The sequence below is a fragment of the Lampetra planeri genome, chromosome 9 (assembly GCF_965212315.1).
Source record: "Lampetra planeri chromosome 9, kcLamPlan1.2.h2, whole genome shotgun sequence".
Classification (NCBI taxonomy): domain Eukaryota; kingdom Metazoa; phylum Chordata; class Hyperoartia; order Petromyzontiformes; family Petromyzontidae; genus Lampetra; species Lampetra planeri.
This window is the reverse complement of record NC_136115.1, coordinates 15,616,144-15,638,927: the sequence shown is the minus strand read 5'-3', so window position 1 is coordinate 15,638,927 and position 22,784 is coordinate 15,616,144. Positions and strand designations below refer to the sequence as shown.

The window sequence follows — 22,784 nt, the reverse complement described above, 5'->3', positions numbered from 1 at the left end:
AAGGATTTGTGAGCTCCTCACACAATCCAGCCTGGTTAAACCCAGGATGGATCGTAGGCAGGCCAGTCTAAATGTTTCCAACCGGCGAAGATGCTCCATTAGGGGGGTCCACGTTTCGCAAGCGTAGAGAAGGGAGGGAATGACTGGTCGAGAAGACCTGAAGCTTCGTGCGGAGCGACAGACCAGGTAGCTTCCACACAGCGTTTGGAATCTCGCGTACACACGCGTACACACACACGCGTACACACACACACTACACACACACACTACACACGCGTACACACACACACACACGCGCGTACACACGCACGCATACACACACGCGTAGACACACACACGCATACACACACGCGTACACACACGTGCGTACACACACACGCGCGTACACACGCACACGCGTGCACGCTCTGCTCGCCCGCATTCCCGTGGACTCGCCTGCAGGATGATGGCGCCGCGCGTGACATTCTCGGGCACGGAGACCTCGTAGCTGCCCTCCAGGAAGAGGGGCCGGTTGTCGTTGACGTCGAGCACCAGCACGTCCAGCGTGGTGGTGCCCGTGCGCCGGCTCCCCGCCGGGCCGTTGTCTGCCCGCCCGCACCGCGCCCGGGTTAGCGCCAGGGGGGCAGTGGCACTCGTTGGGTGCGATGTACCGTGCACCAATGTGGGGCGACGTGGTGGGCAGTGAAGGGCAGTGCAGAAAAAGCCATCGTATTGTGCTTCTATGTTTCCACGTCTATGCTCCTGGCATTCAGTAACCAACACTGGCCACCAGCGCATATAACTCAACAGTCTACAGGACTAAAATTGTTATCTTGTTTTTGACAGTGCATATAACGTTAACCACTGAATTAAAACTCTCACTCGCATAATATGCCAGCCTATGTTTTCTATTCGAGAATGTCTACGTTTCCAGTTCACCTGCTAAATGATACATTTGATCGAGTTCCTGTTTAATCAATCACTGTAACTTTGTTCAGACAATTTATCGATCCCTTCGCTTCACTTGGACATGCACACACAGGAGGAGGCATCGTTCTGGGGATAGTTCCGTGAGCGATTCCCCAGCGCGCTCAGTGATGATGGAACCCCGTGTCTCTGATGTTCTGAAGCAGGTGGGCACTCACCAATGGCCTCGATTACCAAGGAGTAGGAGGCCTTGGTCTCTCGGTCCAAGCTCACAACCGTCCGCACCAAGCCGTCCCTGAAGCCGACGCTGAACTGCCCGTCCTGGTTCCCTCCTATCGCCACAGCCAAGGCCAGTGGAGAAAGTTACACAACTTAGGGACGGAAAACCAAACCCACGTTGTCTCGGGAGGCGTTTCACTTTCTCTTGTTTAACCCAATGAGAAACTCTAGAGAGACGACGGTGAGTCTTATTTGCAAGAATGGCCTGGGGTCACCACAATCACGAGGGAAAAGCAAGTAAAATAAAGTACAACAAACGAAGCAAATAGAAATCAGCACAAAACAACTATCAAATGAGAAATCGAAAATGTTGCACAAACATAAATCAATGTTAGACCTAAGTAAAATAATACATTTCCTCCAGTGCAGATCAGCTCGGACAAATCATTTTTAAACTGATCAAAGCAAAATGACCAAATTAAGTTACATAAATGTTACACGGATATATGGTGACTAAAGTACCAATATGTAAACTGATAAGAAACTCAACATAATCATCGAGCAGCATGTGTTATGACGAAGGGCCATTGCCTGAAACCTCATCTCATATGTTTCCTTTTAAGGCCACGGTGTTATTAACGAATATGAGTTTTTTTTGTTATGATTGCCATACGTTACCAAACGTGTTCATCGCAGGTGCGGGAGAAGGTCAACAAGCTAGACACAAAAAGCAGCTGTAAAGAAAAATGTTTTCAATCTAGATTTAAAAGTGCACAGCTCCAGCGGCTTATTAATATTGGAAGAGCGTTACAGACGGCAAAGCGCATCCGAAAGCGCGCGACACGGTGACCGCCTTTGTTATGATGGCCAGCCAAGAATCCGCTGCTGCGAGGATAACCGGGAGTATGAACAGACTGGGGTCCAAGTGGAATTTGCGGAGGGCACCGGTGATGAAGAAGCTGAGCTCGGCGTTGAGGCCGGAGTCAGCATCCGTGCAGTTGAGGCTGATCACGACGGAGTCCCGGGCCACGCTCTCCAGCAGCGACACGGCGGAGCGCGTCGGATGGAACGTCGGCGCATTGTCATTCACGTCCAGCACTGCGACGAGGTCATTCGGCGAAAATCTCCATTTAGTATATTTATACGTAGAAATATTAGCAGAGAGAGGGAGAGAGAGCGAAGGGCTCACATATGTATTTACAAACCCGGGTCATGTTTGTGCCCATTCGATTCAGCATAACAATTTCAAGTGGGAAGCAAAGCGCGTTTGGCCAACATTGACAACCGTCCGGCCTCTACTGCTGCACGGAGGTCAGTGGGTGCTCTTCTGTGGTGAGTTTTTGGTCTCATTCTGGTCACTAATAACTGCACCGAAAACAGTAACATTTTATTTTGGCACTACAAGTTAATTTGCCAAAATTCCAGCTCTGCAAATTAAAAAGTATATAATTTTGACCGTCATGCAATGACTAGCTATCACTGCCAGTAGCAGAGCGGGTAGGAAAGTGCTGCCCCCTACTGTGTGCACGACAGTAGGTCACTTCATTGGCTCTCGGTGGTAACTCCGTGATATCCACTTCTGTCGGCTGCTCTCGAGCACAAATAGCCGCACTAACTCTGTGACAGATCCGTATGTGTACAGTAATTTTGTCTTACGACATGACCTTGATACGACAGTCAGAATATAATAATCAGAATATTTAAACTGGAGGAATCCAATGGGCTATCAAGCTCTTTTTTCACAGATGTCCAGCAGTTTTCACAGATGTGCAGGAGAACAACACAAAACGAACTGCCGCAACAACAACAACAATAACAACAACACGGCACGTAGGTGCGCATGATGCGGTCGCTGTACCGACGAGCGAGAGGGTAGTGGTGGAGCTAAGCGCCGGCGTCCCTCTGTCAGTGGCCACCAGTCGGAGCTGGTAGGCCGCCACGACCTCACGGTCGAGCTGCACGAGCGTGGTGATGAGGCCCGTGGCGGCATCCAGCTGGAAGTCGGGCCTGGGCAGGGCCGCTGTCATGGAGTATGTCACGTTACCGTTGGCGCCTTCGTCCGGGTCGGTCGCTGTCACCTGGAAGGGGGCGAGTCGTCGACAAGTGAAGCTAAGCAGGAGAAAAAATACGCGAGCCTGGTTTAGTAGTTGTTGGTCGTAAGACCACCTGGGGAACACTTGGACTGCGAACTGACCAGGAGATGGCAGTACAGCAGTGAGTTCTTTGAAAGCGGAGATATATGGTGGTTATTAGGCAATGGGCCAGAGGATATGTTGGTACTGTACCACCGAAGGGAACAAAACATTAGAAGAACCGATTTATTTACATGCCTAATGAGAGTGTATTTGACTACACGCTCGTTTTAAATGATCATGGGGTTTTCCTCTTTTTTCTGGCAAAAAAACAGGTGTTAAGATGTTAAAACACCAAACTGAAACCTTTTACAAGGAATCATGTTTGCATTAACCACAATGCTTGTGGTCAGAATGCAAAAAAAAACATACTATGATAATATATGCATTGTCCTTGAAACTGATTGGTCCACACCAGAGACAGCTTTCTTTTGAGCCTCGTCTCAAACGGTGTTAGACCAGAGGACGCAAAAAGGCGTACAGCCCAAAGACAATGCACTATCAGAGTAATGAGAGCTCGGGGTGAGCATCTACATTCTGGGACCTCTTTTCTAAAAGGTTTCAGTTTGGTGTTTTAACATCTTAACACCTGTTTTGTTGCCAGAAAAAAGAGAAAAAAACTATTATATTTTGGTACTGGCAAAGGAGGTCCCATGATGTCGTTTTAAATTGTTATAATATGGCTTACCGTTACTGGCCACATGAGGACATTGGAAGCTATAAGGCAATTATGCCACCTCAGTACTGTCAAGTGACATCTGGTCTGGGCTCATGGACTAAACCCCCAGCACGCTCCAGCAACCAGGGCCATCTCTGAAAATCCTCGGTCAACCGCTCTTTGGGGGTCACTCCTCTTCTGCTGATACCCTCGGATCTGTAATTCCTCCCAACAACCCTCCATGTTGCTGAATCCCCCTTCCACTGTTCCACGTTTACCGTCTTCTGTCGATGACTGACCATGTTAAAAATGACCAGGTTATTATGTTAGATGTGCATACCTAGCTATGCGTATCCTGTGATGCACATGTCCTAACTTCCACTATACAGCGTCTTCAGCTGCACTTAGACACTTTGTACATCTACATCTGAATTTGTGTACGAGTTTTCTCTGGGTACTCCAGTTTCTTATCACACCAATAATTCATTAATGGGAATGGCCAATCTTGAACTTACAAACTCTCAATTTGGAGTCTGCTAATCTATTAGCTGAACTAAATACATACAATATCAACTGGTAAGAAAATTACATCATCAGCAGATGTTGAATAATGTACAGTGAGGGAAAAAAGTATTTGATCCCCTGCTGATTTTGTACGTTTGCCCACTGACAAAGAAATGATCAGTCTATAATTTTAATGGTAGGTTTATTTGAACAGTGAGAGACAGAATAACAACAACAAAATCCAGAAAAACGCATGTCAAAATGTTATAAATTGATTTGCATTTGAATGAGGGAAATAAGTATTTGACCCCCTCTCAATCAGAAAGATTTCTGGCTCCCAGGTGTCTTTTATACAGGTAACGAGCTGAGATTAGGAGCACACTCTTAAAGGGAGCGCTCCTAATCTCAGCTTGTTATCTGTATAAAAGACACCTGTTCACAGAAGCAATCAATCAATCAGATTCCAAAATCTCCAGCATGGCCAAGACCAAAGAGCTCTCCAAGGATCTCAGGGACAAGATTGTAGACCTACACAAGGCTGGAATGGGCTACAAGACCATCGCCAAGCAGCTTGATAAAAAGGTGACAACAGTTGGTGCAATTATTTGCAAATGGAAGAAACACAAAAGAACTGTCAATCTCCCTCGGCCTGGAGCTCCATGCAAGATCTCACCTCGTGGAGTTGCAATGATCATGAGAACGGTGAGGAATCAGCCCAGAACTACACGGGAGGATCTTGTCAATGATCTCAAGGCAGCTGGGACCATAGTCACCAAGAATCCCGTTGGTAACACACTACTCCGTGAAGGACTGAAATCCTGCAGCGCCCGCAAGGTCCCCCTGCTCAAGAAAGCACATATACATGCCCGTCTGAAGTTTGCCGATGAACATCTGAATGATTCAGAGTGTAATAAATGACTCTTAGGCGATGTTGGTCTCCGTCTGTCCTTTATTGGGTTCTTGTCTCGCACCCCGCGATGTCCCCGGTCGGACCCGCACCTCTTCCGTCGCGTGCCCTCCGCACACCGTTCGAGTCCTCCTCTCTCTATGCAGCCACACCGCTGCCCGTGTGCCCCGCACACTCTGCAGCCACCCCGCTGCTCCGTGTAACTCTGCACACTCTGCAGCCACTCCGCTGCTCCACGTACACCGCTGGCCGATGGTGCCGTGACTCCGACCACGTGGCAATTCGTGCCACTCCTCCGCCAGCACCCCGCCTGGCTTCTCCCTATCTTGACTCTCTCTCGACTCCCGATCCCCTTCCGGTTCTCACCCTATATCCTCCTCCTCACGTGACCCTGACTCCGCCCCCCCTCATCCCGACGACCAGGCTCCACCTCCCCTAATACTCCGGCCCGCGTGAGTGGTGCAGAGGCAGCGCCCACCCTGTCCTTGCTCGCATTACATGACCCCCCCCCCCCCCCTGATGAAAAGCCCAGCCGTCCCCGGCTGCAACAGAACAAAATAATGCGAGCAACAATACAGCAATCAGCATCACAAGACAAACGGAGATTATAACAACAACAACAATTAACGAAAGGAAAGGGACTTGGAACGCGTGTGGGTCGCCGGCCCGTCCCGAACAGGGGGCGGCCCCCGCACAGATCGTGACTGCGACAGGGTTTTAGGAGCGGCGGGATCGGAACCGCCCGCCGCTGTTGGAGGCCTGTCAATTCCAGAGTCCCGTTCCCCAGAGAGACCCATCGCCGGGGTCTCCTGCAAATGCGTCCGTGGCGGGGTTGGAGGGGCAGCGGGGTCTGGTGTCCCCGTCGCCGTGGTAGGCCCACCCGGAGCACGAATCACTGTATCCGTCTGTGTAACGGCCGGTCCGTCTGTAGAAGGCACGACAGGCGTGCTTGCAGGTTGAACAGGCAAAGTCAGTGGTTCGTCGGATGCAACAGACACCGGCAAGGCAACATTAGGAGATGACGCATCCATCTGCGGGGCCACGTAGGGTTTCAATCGAGACGTATGGACGTACCAGCGCCGCGATCCGAAACGAACACGTGCGGACTGCGGACTAGGAACCTCAATGAGCACAACCGGCCCCTGCCATGGTTTGTGCAACTTAGGGGAGGTCCCCACCCGCACCTGCGGGCAGTGCAGCCAGGCCATGTCCCCCACTCGCCAGGGGGATTCCCCATCCGAGCGCCGAGCGCAACGTTTGTTCCGGGCCCGGGTCTTGGCCGTAGCCAATCGGGCCCCCTCCCGTGCCTCTGCCACGCAACGAACAGCATCCTGAAGGTACTCCAGGAGAGGCTTAACAGGACCCCTCGCCACCGTACCCAGCTGCACGTCCACCGGCGGCACATTCTCGCGGCCGTACATTAAAAAAGAAAAGTGAGTACCCCGTCGACGCATGAGTCGTCCTTCTGTATGCAGAGAGCACCCCAGGGATATGCAAATCCCAATCAGCCTGCTTTTAGCTAACCGTGTGACAGAGCATGGCCGACAGGGTCCGATTAAGCCGTTCCACCATCCCATCCATTTGCGGGTGGTAGGGAGACGTCCGAAACTTCTTGGTCCCCAGTGCAGCACACACCTCAGCCAATAATTTAGAAGAAAAATGTCGCCCTTGGTCTGTGAGCAACCTTTCCGGCGCCCCTTTGTCCATTACATATCCGAACAGGAACGTGTCCGTGATAGACGCCGCCGACTGGTCGGGTAAGGGTCAAGCCATCACCCAGCGGGAAAGATATTCCACCCCGACCAGCAAAAATGTATTCCCCCGAGCGGACGGCGCGAAGGGCCCCAAAATATCCAACGCCACCAACTCGTTAATCCGAGACACCTGTATGGACTGCACTGGCGGCACATATGGGTGTTTAGGCGGTTTCCGCCGGGCACAGTCGGGACACGCCCGAATGTGCCCGACGACATCAGTCGTCATGCCGTGCCAGAAGTAGTCCTGCTGCAACGTCAACAAGGTTTTCTGCACCCCGAGATGTAACAACGTCTCAGAGTGCAGAGTCCGAACCAACTCGTACCGTAACGACGACGGCACCACCAGACGCCAGCGATCGTGCAACCCTTCCCTCCACATCAGCAACCCATCCCGGAGAGTGGCTCCCGGCGTCCCACCGGACAGTGGTCCCCCCGTCCCCTTCGCAGCCCGACCCCGCAAGGCCCCCAGCGACTCATCGAGCAATTGCTCGCGAATCCATACCGAACGCGGCAGGTTCAAAACCCCATCAGCCGGTCCCGGGCATACGGGAGCCTCGGGCACCTCGACAGCAGACACAACAGGCCGAGGGGGTTGCGGAACCCGCGTACACCTATTCGTGCCCGAAGCGCAAGCGCAAGGGGACCCCTGCGGCAATCTGGAGAGTGCGTCCGTGTTCGCGTGACGCAACCCCTTCCGATACTGAATTTCGAACGAAAATTCCTGCAGGGTTTCCAACCATCGTGCCAATTGGCCAGACGGTTGGTCAACTCTCAGGGCATATTGCAAGGCCGCATGGTCCATGCGCACAATAAACGTACGGCCGTACAAATACGGCCGATATTGGCGAAGAAAATGTACAATAGCCAAAAGTTCACGGCGAGTAACGCAATAACGGGTTTCCGCTGGAGACAACACGCGGCTACTGTAAGCTACCACACGTTCGACGCCATCCCTAGACTGGGACAGAACAGCCCCGATCCCGGTGTCACTAGCGTCAGTATCCAGAATAAAAGGTCGAGTGAAATCTGGATAGTCTAACGTCGGTGCCGACGCCGCCTCTTCTGTCGGTCCCCAGCTGAATCTGCGGCCTTTAGCCGTAAGGAGGTGCAACGGCCTAGCGATCGTGGCAAAGTTAGAAACGAACCTGAGGTAATATGAAGCGAACCCAACGAACCGACGCACGTCCCCCACTGAGGCCAGAGTCGGCCAGTTACGGACACACGCCGTCTTCTCCGGGTCCGTGGCGACCCCTTCCGAACTGACAATGTGGCCCAAATAGCGCACGGATCGTTGCAACAGGTGACACTTTTTGGGCTTAAATTTCAAATTGGCGGAACGCATTCTAGCAAACAGTGCGTCCAACCTCCGCAGATGTTCCTCAAACGTGCGGCTGAAGATGATAACATCGTCCAAGTATATCAAGCACATCTCCCACTGCAGACCCGTTAACACGAGCTCTATCAACCGCTGGAAATGTCGCGGGGGCGGCGTTCAAGCCCATGGGAAGACAATTAAACTGAAAGAATCCCTGCGGCGTCCAGAAAGCCGTCTTTTCCCTCGAGGACTCATCCAGGGGAAGTTGCCAGAATCCCGATGAGCAATCAAGAGTAGAAAAAAAAAATTCGCCCCAGACAAGGCATCAAGGGAATCATCCATACGCGGCAGGGGGTACGCGTCCGCAACCGACACCTTATTTAATTTGCGAAAATCAACACAAAACCGCAACTTCCCATCCTTTTTTTTCACAAGGACCACCGGCGCGCCCCACGGACTGTTGGACGGGGAAATGATGTCAGCGGCCAGCATCTCGGAGCGGCATCACCCGTATCAATGTGCTGGGAAAGCAAGGAGGTGCGACCCAAATCGAAATCGTCCGCACTAAAGACGTCGGAATACCTCCCCAACAGCGCGCGAAGCGCGGACCGCTGGTCCCCAGTCAAAGACGCATTTTCCCGGCACAACTCGGCAATCCACCGATCGTCCTGTGACATGAAGGCCGTTACCCCCCCCTACAAGGCCCCGGCGGCCCTGATCGTCATGGCTCGTGAAAGCAGTCGTAGCGTGAGCCAAAACCGTTCCGGCCGGTACAACAACATTATCTGCGCTTCCATTCAACACTTGTAAAAACGGAGGTTGACCCGGCCGGACAATCGTCTGTGCCCCGACCAGCGTCAAGCCACCCATTATAGCAGTGGACGGTGATAACAAAACACCCGCCACACCCTCGATTCCAGGCACCTATTTGCGATACAGCAGCAGAATAAGCATCTGCGAGCCAGGCGGAATATCCACCGATACCTCGGACAGCGCCTGTACCTGACGGTCAGGAACTGACTGGCCCCAGGGTGACGGCAATAATTAAATTTGCCGACCCCCCGGCAATTCGATACAATTGTGATCCACCTTTATTTGAATGGGCATCTTGGCCAGGAAATCGGTCCCCAACAAACAGGGCACCACGAGGGACCTGGAAATCAACACGGTCCCTGAAGCCGAAACACCCCCAACCGATATACTGGCGTCCACCTGACCCACAATGCCCATGCTACCCCCGTTCGCCGCTATGCAAGAGTCGTAAACTGGCCGCACCCGCCCCGGCGGAATGGACAAGAGATGGAATATCACGTCGGAGATAATAGTCGCGGACGCACCCGAGTCCACCGAAATGCGTATGTCGAGCCCTTGGATCGAACCCGGCACGGTCGACGACCCAGTTGCGGCCGCAACCACCCATCGCGCCAATTTCCGCCACTGCGTCAGAGAGCGACGCAGATTACTAAGCGCCCCCCCCATTAGTAATGGCACCCGGCCCGCATGCCGATGGTGATGCATGAGATGACAGGCCTTGCCGGGTGTCTGATGCGTACCGACTTGCCTGTCGTGGGTGGTCCTGCCGCGTCGCGTCCGTGACCGAGGCCTCCTGCTGGGGCGGCTGCCGAATGCGAGCCCAACATTCTCTGGCGAAGTGGCCCTTACGGCCGCAGCGGAAACACGCCAAGTCGGCTCGCCGTGTAGCACCCCCTCTGTCTTGGCGCTCCCGCACCGGCGGCCCGGAGCGCAACCCCGCTCCCCCTCGAGCAGGCCACTGGGTCGATGCTGCCGTCAGCTCCCCAGGACCCTTCTCGTCATGAACATAGACGGCCTTCTTCGGGTCCCACCCTGTTGCACCGCCTTCGACGGTGGAGCTCCCCATCCAAGCCGTCACCTGTTTCCACCGGCGAAGTTTGAATTGGGCATCCAGGCACTTAGCCACCGTCCGGGACGTTAACTTATCGTGGCCGCACACCGGCATGGGGATGCCCAAGTCCCTGAATAACTCCAACATTTTACCCAGTATCAGGGGTTCCAACAAGTCGGGCTCCGTCTCCGGATACGCGGCCATAGCTAGCTCCATCACAGCGCCCCGGAATGCCACTGGCGATTCTTCAGGTGCCCGTTGCCACTGCACGAACCTGCGATGTGCATCGTACGGGGGCTCATACGCCTCCGCCATTTTTTCAAACACCCCCTGTAGCGTCGTCTTCTTTGCGGCCTTGATGGAACGGAAGAACCTGATGGACTCGTTGTCAAGAAGCGTTGGCAAGACCTCCAAGGCTTCTGCATCCGTCCTATTTTGCGGATCATACCGCCGCTTGAAAACGGCAGGCGAATGCGCTCCAATCTCCGCCAATGGAGAACTCTTTCACAGTCGTTAGACGATGGCTGCGGGTCCCCACGCCGCCGTCATCTGCCGATGGTGATCCATGCGGCAGCGACAAGATGGCGTCACTCTGCAATGTGTTCAAAATGGCGGCTCCCCGTCGTTCGTCCCCGACTACGCCCAAGATGGAGGCTTCCCGTGGTGGAGGCAGCAAGATGGCGGCTTCCCGCCATTCCTCCCCGACCACGCCCAAGATGGCGGCTTCGTGCCGCGTGTTGGAGAGGGCTGGAAGCGTCGGCAAGGCCCCACTCGGATGCTCCCCGCTTGGCCTCCCCAGACTAGTCATGGGCATCACCAGGGCGCATAACTGCGTTAAAACAGCCTTCAGCGACTCAAGTTGGGCCGCCACGTGTCGCCATCCCTCCTCGGCGCCCACCAACGCAGACGGTCCTGCTGAGCCGGTAACATCTTGCACTACCGACGCGTCGCCCGTTCCTGCGTCGCCTCCGCCTTCCATCGTTGGTAGAGCCACCGCCGGAAAAAGATCGTCGTCGTCTTCAGAAGATGGTGCAGAAGATGGTGCAGGTATGTTCTTTCTTCTGAGCTGTTTCGACATGCCGTCTCACTTCTGACTCCAATGTAATAAAGGACTCTTAGGCGATGTTGGTCGCCGTCTGTCCTTTATTGGGTTCTTGTCTCGCGCCCCGCGATGTCCCCGGTCGGACCTGCACCTCTTCCGTCGCGTGCCCTCCGCACGCTGTTCGAGTCCTCCTCTCTCTCTGCAGCCACACCGCTGCCCGTGTGCCCCGCACACTCTGCAACCACCCCGCTGCTCCGTGTAACTCTGCACACTCTGCAGCCACTCCGCTGCTCCACGTACACCGCTGGCCGACGGTGCCGTGACTCCGACCGCGTGGCAATTTGTGCCACTCCCCGCCAGCACCCCGCGTGGCTTCTCCTATCTTCACTCTCTCTCGACTCCCGATCCCCTTCCGGTTCTCACCCTATATCCTCCTCCTCACGTGACCCTGACTCCTCCTCCTCCTCACGTGACCCTGACTCCACCCCCACTCACCCCGACGACCAAGCTCCACCTCCCCTAATACTCCGGCCCGCGTGAGTGGTGCGGAGGCAGCGCCCACCCTGTCCTTGCTCGCATTACAAGAGGACAACTGGGTGAAAGTGTTGTGGTCAGTTGAGACCAAAATGGAGCTCTTTGGCATCATCTCAACTCGCCGTATTTTTGTAGGAGAAGGAATGCTGCCTATGACCCCAAGAACACCATCCCCACCGTCAAACATGGAGGGGGAAACATTATGCTTTGGGGGTGTTTTTCTGCTAAGGGACAGGACAACTTCACCGCATCAAAGGGACGATGGACGGGGACATGTAACGTCAAATCTTGGGTGAGAACCTCCTTCCCTCAGCCAGGGCATTGAAAATGGGTCGTGGATGGGTATTCCAGCATGACAATGACCCAAAACACACGGCCAATGCAACCAAGGAGTGGTTCAAGAAGAAGCACATTAAGGTCATGAAGTGGCCTAGCCAGTCTTCAGACCTTAATCCCAAAGAAAATCTGTGGAGGGAGCTGAAGGTTCGAGTTGCCAAACGTCAGCCTCGAAACCTTAATGACTTGGAGAAGATCTGCAAAGAGGAGTGGGACAAAACCCCTCCTGAGATGTGTGCAAACTTGGTGGCCAACTACAATAAACGTCTGACCTCTGTGATTGCCAACAAGGGTTTTGACACCAAGTACTAAGTCATGTTTTGCAAAGGGGTCAAATACTTATTTCCTTCATTAAAATGCCAATCAATTTATAACATTTTTGACATGCGTTTTTCTGGATTTTGTTGTTGTTATTCTGTCTCTCACTGTTCAAATAAACCTACTATTAAAATTATAGACTGATCATTTCTTTGTCAGTGGGCAAACGTACAAAATCACCAGGGGATCAAATACTTTTTCCCTCACTGTATATGTTTTGGCCATATCAAGGACAAAGATGGTAGCATCCCAGAGATGCGGACTGTGAAAGGAAGTGCAGGCAGATCAGTATTCATTTCATGGCGAATATAGTTTAAAATGTGACAAAAATAACTCTGCATGCAAACAAAAACATTCATTCTGTGGCTTTCATTTGGTTGTAATTGTTACAATTTTGGATCCAATTCTGTTTGTTGAAGATGCCTCAAGTGGCGTAATGCTTTCAGCCGTTTTGTTCTGAGTGTAAATTGTGTGTGTGTGCGTGTGGAGGAAGGTCTCTTTCTATACAAAATATTGAAGCTCTCGGGCAGGGGACCCATAAACTATGAAGTTAACCATTTTTATTTTTTTCCAGGGAAGGCCCACTGAGCTATATAGCTCTTTTTCAGAAGTGACCTGGTCACAAATGATAGTTCAACGAAGTAGCTTACCATGTGGAAATATATAGCAGCAGCCAAATACTCTAAACATGATGTCAATTCTAAATGTGGAGGGAAAAACCGGAGGACCCGGAGAAAAATCCATGCGACCACAGGGAGAACATTCAAACTCCAAATATGCAGGCGTCAGGGTCAGGATCGAACCTATGCCCTACTGTATACTGGGTGAGGTAGTTAACATCTCGCCACCGTGGCACCCCCAAAGATAATCTCTCACTGTATTTTCACTTTGAAGATATATTCAGTTTACTTTAGAATGAGACGAAGAAAATTATCTCTGAGCAGGTCTGATAGAACTGTTACAAGTGTAGTGACAGAGGATGTACTTCCTACGGCAGCTGAAGAAATTCGACCTGCCAAAGACAATGATGGTGCACTTCTAAACAACCATCATTGAGTCAATCCTCACCTCCTCCATCACCATCTGGTACGTTGCTACCACTGCAAAGGACAAGAGCAGACTGCAGCGTATCATCCGCACTGCTGAGAAGGTGATTGGCTGCAATCTGCCTACCCTCGAGGACCTGTACACCTAGAGGACCTTGAGGCGAGCGAGGAAGATTGTGGCCGACTCCTCCCACCCTGGACACTCTCTGTTCCAGCTACTCCCCTCCGGCAGAAGGATGCGGTCCATGAGGACCAAAACCTCACGCCACAAAAACAGTTTCTTCCCATCCGCTGCTGGCCTCTTCAACAAGGCCAGGGGCTCAAACTGACTTTAACGCTCAAACTGATTTTAACACAATATCTGCACAATGACACCCTGCCATATTTGCACTATGTTATCCTATTTGCATTTTTGTAATTTTATATTGTATATTATAGCTATTGTATATTTTAGATTTTATTTTATTAAATTTTTACATAGCTCTTTAGTATTAGTTAGACTTGTACCTTTAGTATAGTTAGACTTGTAAACCACTTATTTAAGATTTAAGATTCCTATATGTTGAATGTATGCACCTTCCGGCCAAAGTAAATTCCTTGTCTGTGCGAACTTTCATGGCGAATAAAACCCTTTCTGATTCTGATTCATAGAATTGGTCACTAAGTAGCATAGCGCTGGTTGCTGGCAGAGGGATCTGCAGTTGCTGCTGACAGACAGGGCGTCTGTCAGCAGGTCACGTGATAAACCAGAGAGAAGGATGTAGGGGAAAGGTTACAGAGGGTGCACGTGAGGGAAGCCTGGGAACCTGTTAGTAGGTTTGAGAAGGGGTGCGTGGCCGGGGCAAAGCAAGGCCACGCTGGGAGGATAAAAGGGGACCCTGAGCGAAGGCTGTTGCCTGGAGTGGGATCCCGTCGTGCTGTTGGAGTCTTCACCGCCGTCTTCATCTGCTCGGTGCCATCAATCAGGCAGTCTGCCAGCTGTCCTGACTGGGGGCTCTAGTTACTCTGTGTGGACCGTGAAGGCTGTTAATAAATAGAGTGCCTCCTATCTTAGTGTCTCTGAGTCAGTCACTACATTTGGAGTCAGAAGTGAAAGAACATTTTTTTTCTCCTTCAACATGTCCAAGTCGGCCAAGAAAAAGACTATTGTGTCCTCAGGTGAAGAGGATGATGGAGAAATTATCTCCTGACAGCCCTGGAATCCAGGACCCCGGCCTCCATTTTGTCAACTGGGCGGGAAACACTTCCCGCCAAATTTGACTTGCCGTCGGCGTCTCGTCCGGAGGTGCCTTTTCTTAAAATATGGCTACCGTTCGTCAAGGAATTTGTGGCTGTGGGGGGCAACTCGACGGTTTTCAAGCACCGTTGGGCCGCTGCTTGCGCCTTCGCAGGGTGGTCCGACGAGGAGGAGCTGCGGGCTCTTCCCACCACCTTGGACGAGGATGAGCCAGAGCGTCAGGAGCCTGTGCAAGCCTGCGCTTCGTTTGTCAGGAGCCCGCGTGGGAGGGTTGCTGTGGGATGACGACGGCAGCGGGAACGACGAAGCGGGACCCTCTCTCCACCGTGGAGGTCCCCGGTCACTTGTTTGAAGTGCGGCCTGCGGGGCCACATTTTCAAGGGATGCCGCGCTGACCCTGGATCGTTCTCCCCACCTTTGCTGTCTCCCGCCCTGCCGACCTCCGCTTCCCCGAGCCCACAGGCAAGTTGCGATGCATCGAATACCTGGCTAACATAGTCACTTCATGCATCTACCTCTCAGAGCGTGTCGGGTTCACACACCATCATCCCTCATCGTATTGCAGTGCGCGAAAGTCGGACTTTGGCGGGTGGTGGATGGCCGCGGGGCACGGGGCAGTGGACCGCGTTTGCGCTTCGTATTGTGGCAGCGGCGGCAGGATTGTCCATGGTTATTGGCTTCGTGCAGGGTGTCGAGCTAAGGGTGCTCATTGATACGGGAGCATCCGCTAGTATTATTTCAGAATTTATTAAGTCCTAGCCGTCGAAGTCGTGTTGTCTTAATCTGGTAAATAGGGCGTGTGTCGCCACTAATGGCAGGAGTTTGGGTATTGTGGGCCAGATATCGGCAACAGTACGAATCGGGGACATTGAATTGGCGGGCCCAGTGTTAGTCTCTAAGACGTTGGCTGTGCCTTGTCTGTTGGGGACTGATTTTCTCAGAAGGATTCCCCTTAAGATTCTTGTAAACCAAGGGTGTATTGAGCTGCCGTCGGGGCGTCGGTTGGCATTTTTGACGTCCCCGACTCAATTCCGAAGAGCTAACGCCACGGTTCAGGCCCTAGTGAAGGAGACCATCACGGTTCCTCCTGGCACTCACATGTTGGTGCCCTTGCGGCTGCGGAAGCAGCTTGATCACGAAGACACCGCGGGAGGGGTTCTTTTAATCCTTCGAACAGAGCAATTCGAGGTCTCGCATTGGTGGGGGCCCAGATGATAGTTAGGGGGGACCAGGACCCCTTTCTGCAGGTGTTGAACATCAGGCTGGGAGCCGTGGTTGTCCAGGCGGGTACGGTTTTGGCCCACGCGACGGCCGTGTGTTGTGAGGAGGCCAGCGATGTGGCCGTGGAGGTTGTTGCCATGGTGGAGCGGGGAGGCGAGCCAGATGAGGCTTGGATGGATGCGCTGTGCAAAGAAAATTCGAATTTGACTGGCGAGCAGCGGGGTGAGTTGCGTGCATTGCTCCGGGAATTTTTGACGTTTTTAGTCAGGATAAATATGATATTGGCTGCACGTCACTATTGCAGCACTGCATCGATACAGGTAACGCTGCTCCTATACGCCAGAATTCGTACAGACTCACTCCCAAGGAAAAGGACCATGTTCGCCAGGCAGTCAATGAGATGTTGTCTGCCGACATTATCTCCCCTTCCACTAGTCCGTGGGGAGCTCCCATTGTCCTGGTTAAAAAGCGGGATTGGGAGTTTGTGGTTTTGTGTAGTTTTCCGCAAATTGAATAAAGTTTCCATGGCGGATGCATACCAGCTCCCATGGATGGACGACTCCTTGGATGCCCTGTTGAGTGCGCGGTCTTTCTCCACCCTGTCAGGGTTTTGGCAGTTACCTCTGGAGTTCCAAACCTAAAACCGTGTTCTGAATACCCCAGGGATTGTTTCAATTTAACTGTCTCCCGATGGGACTTCACTCGGCTCCGGCCACGTTCCAGTGACTTATGGAGCAGGTCTTCAATGGGACCCGTGCCTCATTTATTTGGATGGTGTAATCGTGCTCAGAAGCACGTTTTAGGAACACCTGCAGCGGTTGCGATCAGTGTTTGTCAAGGTGCCGGTGGGCAATCTTAAAATTTAAGCTGCAAAAGTGTCATCTCTTGCAGACATCGGTTTGCTATTTGGGTCACATGGTCAGCGAGTCCGGGATCGCCACGGATCCCAAAAAAAACTGTGTGTATGTGCACATGGTCGACCCCCACGTCAGTGGGTGAAGTCCGTAGTTTTGTTGGGTTCGCGTCATATACCGCCGCTTCATACCCAAGCTCGTGACAATCGCTAAACCGCTCCATGCCCTCATTGCAAAGGGGCAGAGATTTCGATGAGGGGAAGAGGTGGAGGCCGCGTTTGTAGCACTGCGAGACGGCCTCGCCAACGCGCCTCCCTTTGGGTACCCCGATTTCTCTCTGCTATTTTTGCTAGATACAGATACCAGCGACACCGTAATCAGCGCTGTGCTGTCGCAGGTGGTGAACGGAGCAGAGAGGGTCATAGCTTATGGGAGCCGTGTGCTGTCCCCCGCAGAGCAGCGTTATTGTGTGACATGCTGCGAATTGTTGACTATTGTGCATTTTGTAGAGCAGTACAGGCCGTACCTCTATGGTAGGCAGTTTGTTGTGCACACGGACCACGCGGCTCTTCAATATGCGCTGCGAGTTGACCAGCTGTCCGGTCAGCTCTCCCGCTGGTCGGAAATTTTGCAGGATTATTCCCTCAGGGTCACCTACAGGAAAGATGCATGCCACTGTAATGTGGACGCGTTGTCATGGTTACCGCCGAGGAGCCGCTGTGTGTGTTTGATGGGTGTCGGCCGATGTAAACCTGTGGTTGCAGGATTGCCATGCACTGTCGTAGTGTCGGTTGATGTTCCACCACCCGTGGCACCCACTCCCTGTGACAACACGATTGGTCTCATGCACACGGAATGGGGCCGCCTCCAGGTGGAGGATGTCTCCTTGTTAAAATTATGGCATTGTGTCTGAACGAGGGGTGGTAAGAAGGTGCCAGCGGGAATGCCCCTCATAGTCCTTCGTGATGGGCTCCTGATGAGGTGGGATGAGGAAGTGTGGCATTACTGCATCGTTGTGCCAACTGCTCTGCGGGGTAGAGTTACACGGGCTGTCCATGTGAGGTTGATGCACCTTGGGGTGCGGAAAACGTTTTTGACCCTGAAGCGCGACTTCTTTTAGCCCGGAATGTTGAAGGATGTATACCACATGCTCAGGTTTGTGTTGAATGCGCTCGCCGAAAGCCCCCACCAAGGCAGGCCCAGCCACCGTTGCAATCCATCGAAGTGTCCCGTGTTAATGAGCTCGTTGCCTTCGACAACCTCGGCCAATTTCCCACCACTCAGAGGGGAAATAAATGTCTGCTCGTCGGGGTAAAGTACCTGTCCTGGTGGCCGGTGGCATGGCCTTTGTCGGATCAGTCGGCCACATCCATCACAGATGCATTCCTACACGAGTATGTTTCGGACAATGGGGCCCCAGAACGTCTCTTTACAGACCAAGGTCATCATTTTTCTTCTAAATGATTAAAGGAGGTGTATGACTTCCTGGGTACTAAAAAGATCCGGACATCACCCTACCATCCCCAGACTTACGGGATGGTAGAGCGCTTGCACAGGACTCTTACGTCCATGCTATGCCAACAGGTTAACGAGGCACAGTCTGATTGGGATTTGCACGTTCCGGGTGTTCTGGTCGCACACAGAATGGCCCCTCACGCCTCAATGGGGTTCTCGCCCTTTTCCCTCATGTATGAGAGGGAATGTGATCCCCCCATGGAGGCTCAGTTCAGCATGGACCTGGGCAAAAAGACAGTCGCTATGCCCATGCAGCTTACGATCAGGCAGCTGGCAGAGTCGCAGGAGGTGTCTCGGGGAAATTTGGCCAAACGGAAAACCGCCAATGAAAAGCTTTCGGGACTCCGTGGATCCGGAAACCCATGGACCCATGGGGACAAGGCAATGCTGCATTGCCCCCAGGTGCCCCTGGGCATGTCCCCTAAATTGCACCGGCCATGGCAGGGCCCTGTTGAGGTGATTGAGGTCAGGAGGCCGCAGTGGGTATGTATCTATGTCGGTCGCAGGTGCTGATATGTGCACCCGTCATGGCTGAAACCCCATTTTCCACCTTGTGATGTCGCTTCATCCCCACTACCTGAGGGCTGGGTGTCAGATGCGCTCGACGAGCCCGGACGAACGGTCGTGGAGCGTGAGCCTCAGTGGGACTCCGTTGTTTCACCTGCAGGATCCCAGCGCCTGACACCCGTGGACCCAACGGCGGCACCGTCCACAGACGGACCAAGGATGATGGAACGGTCGCCATCCACTTCTTCTTCTTCTTCTTCCCCTTCGTCTTCATGCCGGGAGGAGCCATGCCCATTAGGCCATTTAGATATCGTCCCAGGGGTCCCCAGGAAGCCCACTCTTGTCCCGCCTAGTGGCCCAGTGATGAAGACCCGTTCCAAAACTGTTCAATTCCGATAGCCCGCCCCTTCTGTTGTTCTATTAGTCCCGACACCGTCTGGCGGGTGGCCGCAGACGCAAGCCGGGATGTGACTGCCGGTTGATCTGAGGTCCTTCCTAATGCTTGTGGGCTGTGGCACGCTTACGGTCGTCGGGCATTGTTCTATCCCTGGGGGCCAGGTTCATTGTTGTGAGTTCTCGTCGGAATTTGTTAATTGTCCCGGTTGTTTATTGTTCTTGTTGTTCTGCTACGCGGGGATGGAGGTTGTTGTTGTTCTTGTTGTTCCGCTATGCGGGGGATGGGGGTCAGCCGGGCCGGCTGATTTTTTTTACAGGGGGGGTGATGTAGTGACATGGAATTGGTCACTATGTAGCATAGCGCTGGTTGCTGGCAGAGAAGGGGATCTGCAGTTGCAGCAGCTCTGTCTGTCAGCAGGTCATGTGATAAACCAGAGAGAGGGATGTAGGGGAAAGGTTACAGAGGGGGCACGAGAGGGAAGCCCGGGAACCTGCTAGTAGGTTCTAGAAGGGGGGCGTGGCCGGGGTGGGGTGTGGCCAGGGTGGAGCGAGGCCACACTGGGAGGATAAAAGGGGACCCCGAGCGAAGGGTCGGGGCTGTTGCCTGGAGTGGGATCCCGTTGTGCTGTTGGCGTCTTCGCCGCAATCTTCATCTGCTCGGTACCATCAGTCAGGCAGTCTGCCAGCTGTCCTGATTGGGGGCTGTAGTTACTCTGTGTGGACCGTGAAGGCTGTTACTAAATAGAGTGCCTCCTACTCTTAGTGTCTCTGAATTAGTCACTATACAAGAAAAGGTAAAATGTAAGTGCCTTTAGGAATCTTTGTTTCATTAAGTGTGTTTCTAAAGTGTATGCATTAAACTCTGCAGGTTATAAACACATGTCGGCTGCACACTGAATTGCAAAAGCAAAACAAAAAGAGCAACATTTTAAAATAAATACACGAGCCTAAATTGCACTTTAGTAATTATCTGGAAAAGCATAACTGATGGTCAAGAGTATTTGATTGTCTTGGAACACTTGACTAATTACATTTCAAGGAGTGATGTTTACATTAAGAACACAGAATAAGTAGCTAACTCTGCTAATTTGCAGTTGATTACATAAATATGAAATAGACCATTCTCACGCATTGTTTACATGTCACTGGTGCCCATTGCTTATTTCAAATCAGGTTGGGAAATTTGCCCCTTGCATTAAATATCAGGTGAGCAGAGAGCCCTTGTCATAATATTTTTTTGCTTTTTTAAATCAAGCTCCAGCATTGATTTGGACGTCGGTCATGTTCATTCCACTGTTGAACAGTGGCCTCCTACGCATGAGCTGACCTCATCGCTTTGTCTCCGTGGTGTTCATCCTCATGACATGTTCTCTCCTTTAAAAGACGAGCTTAGGAAAAGTACATTCGGGGAATCAGGCCCCATAACTTTAACTTCTGACACTGACTAAGGAGGCATCAAAGAAGCTTGGTTTTCTTTCCCATGCCAAAGCCTTCTGAAACTCCGAATGATATTACTCCTTCTCTATAAAGCACAAATCAGGACAAGGTTGTAATACTGTTATCATATCTGGAGTGGATCACCTAGTTCCTACCTCACTACACTTGATGGGATTCAATGTAGAGCAGTCAGGGTGATCAATGATTCAGAACTCACTGAATAATTCCAGTCATGAACAGTCGGTTACCTCCTTCCCACTCTTCTATTGCTGCTGCCATTACTGTTGCCATGAATGTCATGCATTGATTCCTCCAACCGTGTTTAGGACCCGGTCTACCAGATCGTTTCGTCTCATCCATCCGGTGTTCGACCACCCACACTGCTTCTCTTTCTGATTCTTCCCTTGTACTGCTCCACTTTGAAATTCCCTCCTATCGTCTCTCCCCAAGCTCTTAGAATGACCATGCTCAGTTCAAGAAATGCATAAACTCTTACCAATGACGACTTTAACACCACTGTTTGCTGGTGGCGACTTGGAATTTTGGGCATTTGGGCATGTGATTATTTTTTCAATTGTGATTTTTTTTGTGATTCTCTCATTGAATAAGTGGAAAACTCTCGGGGATCCCTAGAGCAATGGGGGGGAGGGGGGCACTTCTGCACGCACACTGCAGCTTGCGTGAACACGACGCCGCTCAGTCATAATCATTTCAACTTGTAACGTACCGCTACCACACAGTACCCGCTCACCCTTGTAGAGAGAGGCATGGCTCAAAGGCACGAGCAGGAACCACAGACGAGCAGGAGAGCAGCCGTGCGTTGAGCCGGCACAAACAATCCACCAAGCTCTCTGGTCCTCTATATATTAATATGTTATTGGGCAATTAATGAGTGTTTACATGTGGGAGGAAACCGGGGTACCTGGAGAAAACCCGTGCTTCGAGGAGTAAACAGTCTATCCCGTGTAGGTGGAACAGGTGGAGTCCACATTTTCCTGTGCCGACTTCTCCTGGTGAGCCAGGGCATGACACCTCGACACCCGTGGGAAGCCAGCCATTGCCAGCGCTGGGCCAACAGGCCACGTGCGCCACCACCGCTTCCCTCACCTGAAAGAGCGTCGAGTTTGCTGGCAGCCCCTCCAGCACCTGCAGCGCGTACGGCAGCCCCACGAAGCTCGGCTCGTTGTCGTTGACGTCCTGCAGCAGCACCGTGACCGTAGCGCTCGCCGTAGCGTGGCGCGGGGGGGAGCCGCCTGGCGGTGGACGGTGGCATTGGAGGGGGGAGGGGCGATGCGAGTAAAAGATGATATATTAGAGCGCAGTCGATCTAGAGCCAGGACAGGTTTTAAGAAATGTGATTTGAGTAATGAGGGGCATATAGACAGTTGTCTCTTGTGGCTGCTGGTTGATTGGTTCATGGAAGATTGATTAGGTAGGTTTGCCAGTGGATGGGTAGGTGGGTAGCTGTGTGGATGGGTTTGTAAGTGGAGTGAGTAGGCAGGTGAGTAGATAGGTATTATCATCAGCCGTGATGTATCCCATGCTAGATGAAGACCACCCCAAGCCATTGCCATCTCTCACGGTCCTTCGACACATTAATCCATTTAGCTCCTGCACGTGATCTGATTTCATTACTCCATCTCTATGGTAGATGTCCTCTGGGTTGCATTCTGTCCTTTGGCTGCCACTCAATCGTTAGTCTCGACTGATGGCCATCGTCCCTTCTGTCGTGCCCAGTTCAAAGCGTCAAACGTGTCCTACCCAAGCCCCACTTACTTTTCTTAACAGGCAATAAAACACGATGTCCTTTACTTGGATATGATAGATAAAGCCTTTATAACTCAGCTCAGAGGCCAATTAAACATGTATCTTGCGAAAAAAAAACTTGGAAAACGCAATGATTAATACAAGTGCAAGAATATATGGTGCAAAATTTCTAACTATAAAAAGCAACCGTAAATTTGTACAGATTGTAAATACATACACGGACATATAGGGCACATTTATTCTCATACATAGGGCAAAATATAAAATACCCCACATGCATCAACTATTACCACCCTCGGTTTGAATCCCAGG

General features: G+C 52.1%; 1 protein-coding gene across 1 annotated transcript in view; it reads right to left on the bottom strand.

Moving 5' to 3' along the window:
• CDH23 (cadherin related 23) overlaps positions 1-22,784 on the bottom strand; it is a 264,190-nt gene that overhangs the window by 105,001 nt on the left and 136,405 nt on the right. Inside the window, exons 24-28 of the mRNA XM_078597759.1 lie at positions 21,813-21,958; positions 2,984-3,203; positions 2,071-2,223; positions 1,125-1,238; positions 436-584 (exon numbers count right to left, since the gene is read on the bottom strand). Coding sequence (XP_078453885.1) covers positions 436-584; positions 1,125-1,238; positions 2,071-2,223; positions 2,984-3,203; positions 21,813-21,958 — 782 coding nt within the window. The remainder of the gene's footprint in view (positions 1-435; positions 585-1,124; positions 1,239-2,070; positions 2,224-2,983; positions 3,204-21,812; positions 21,959-22,784) is intronic.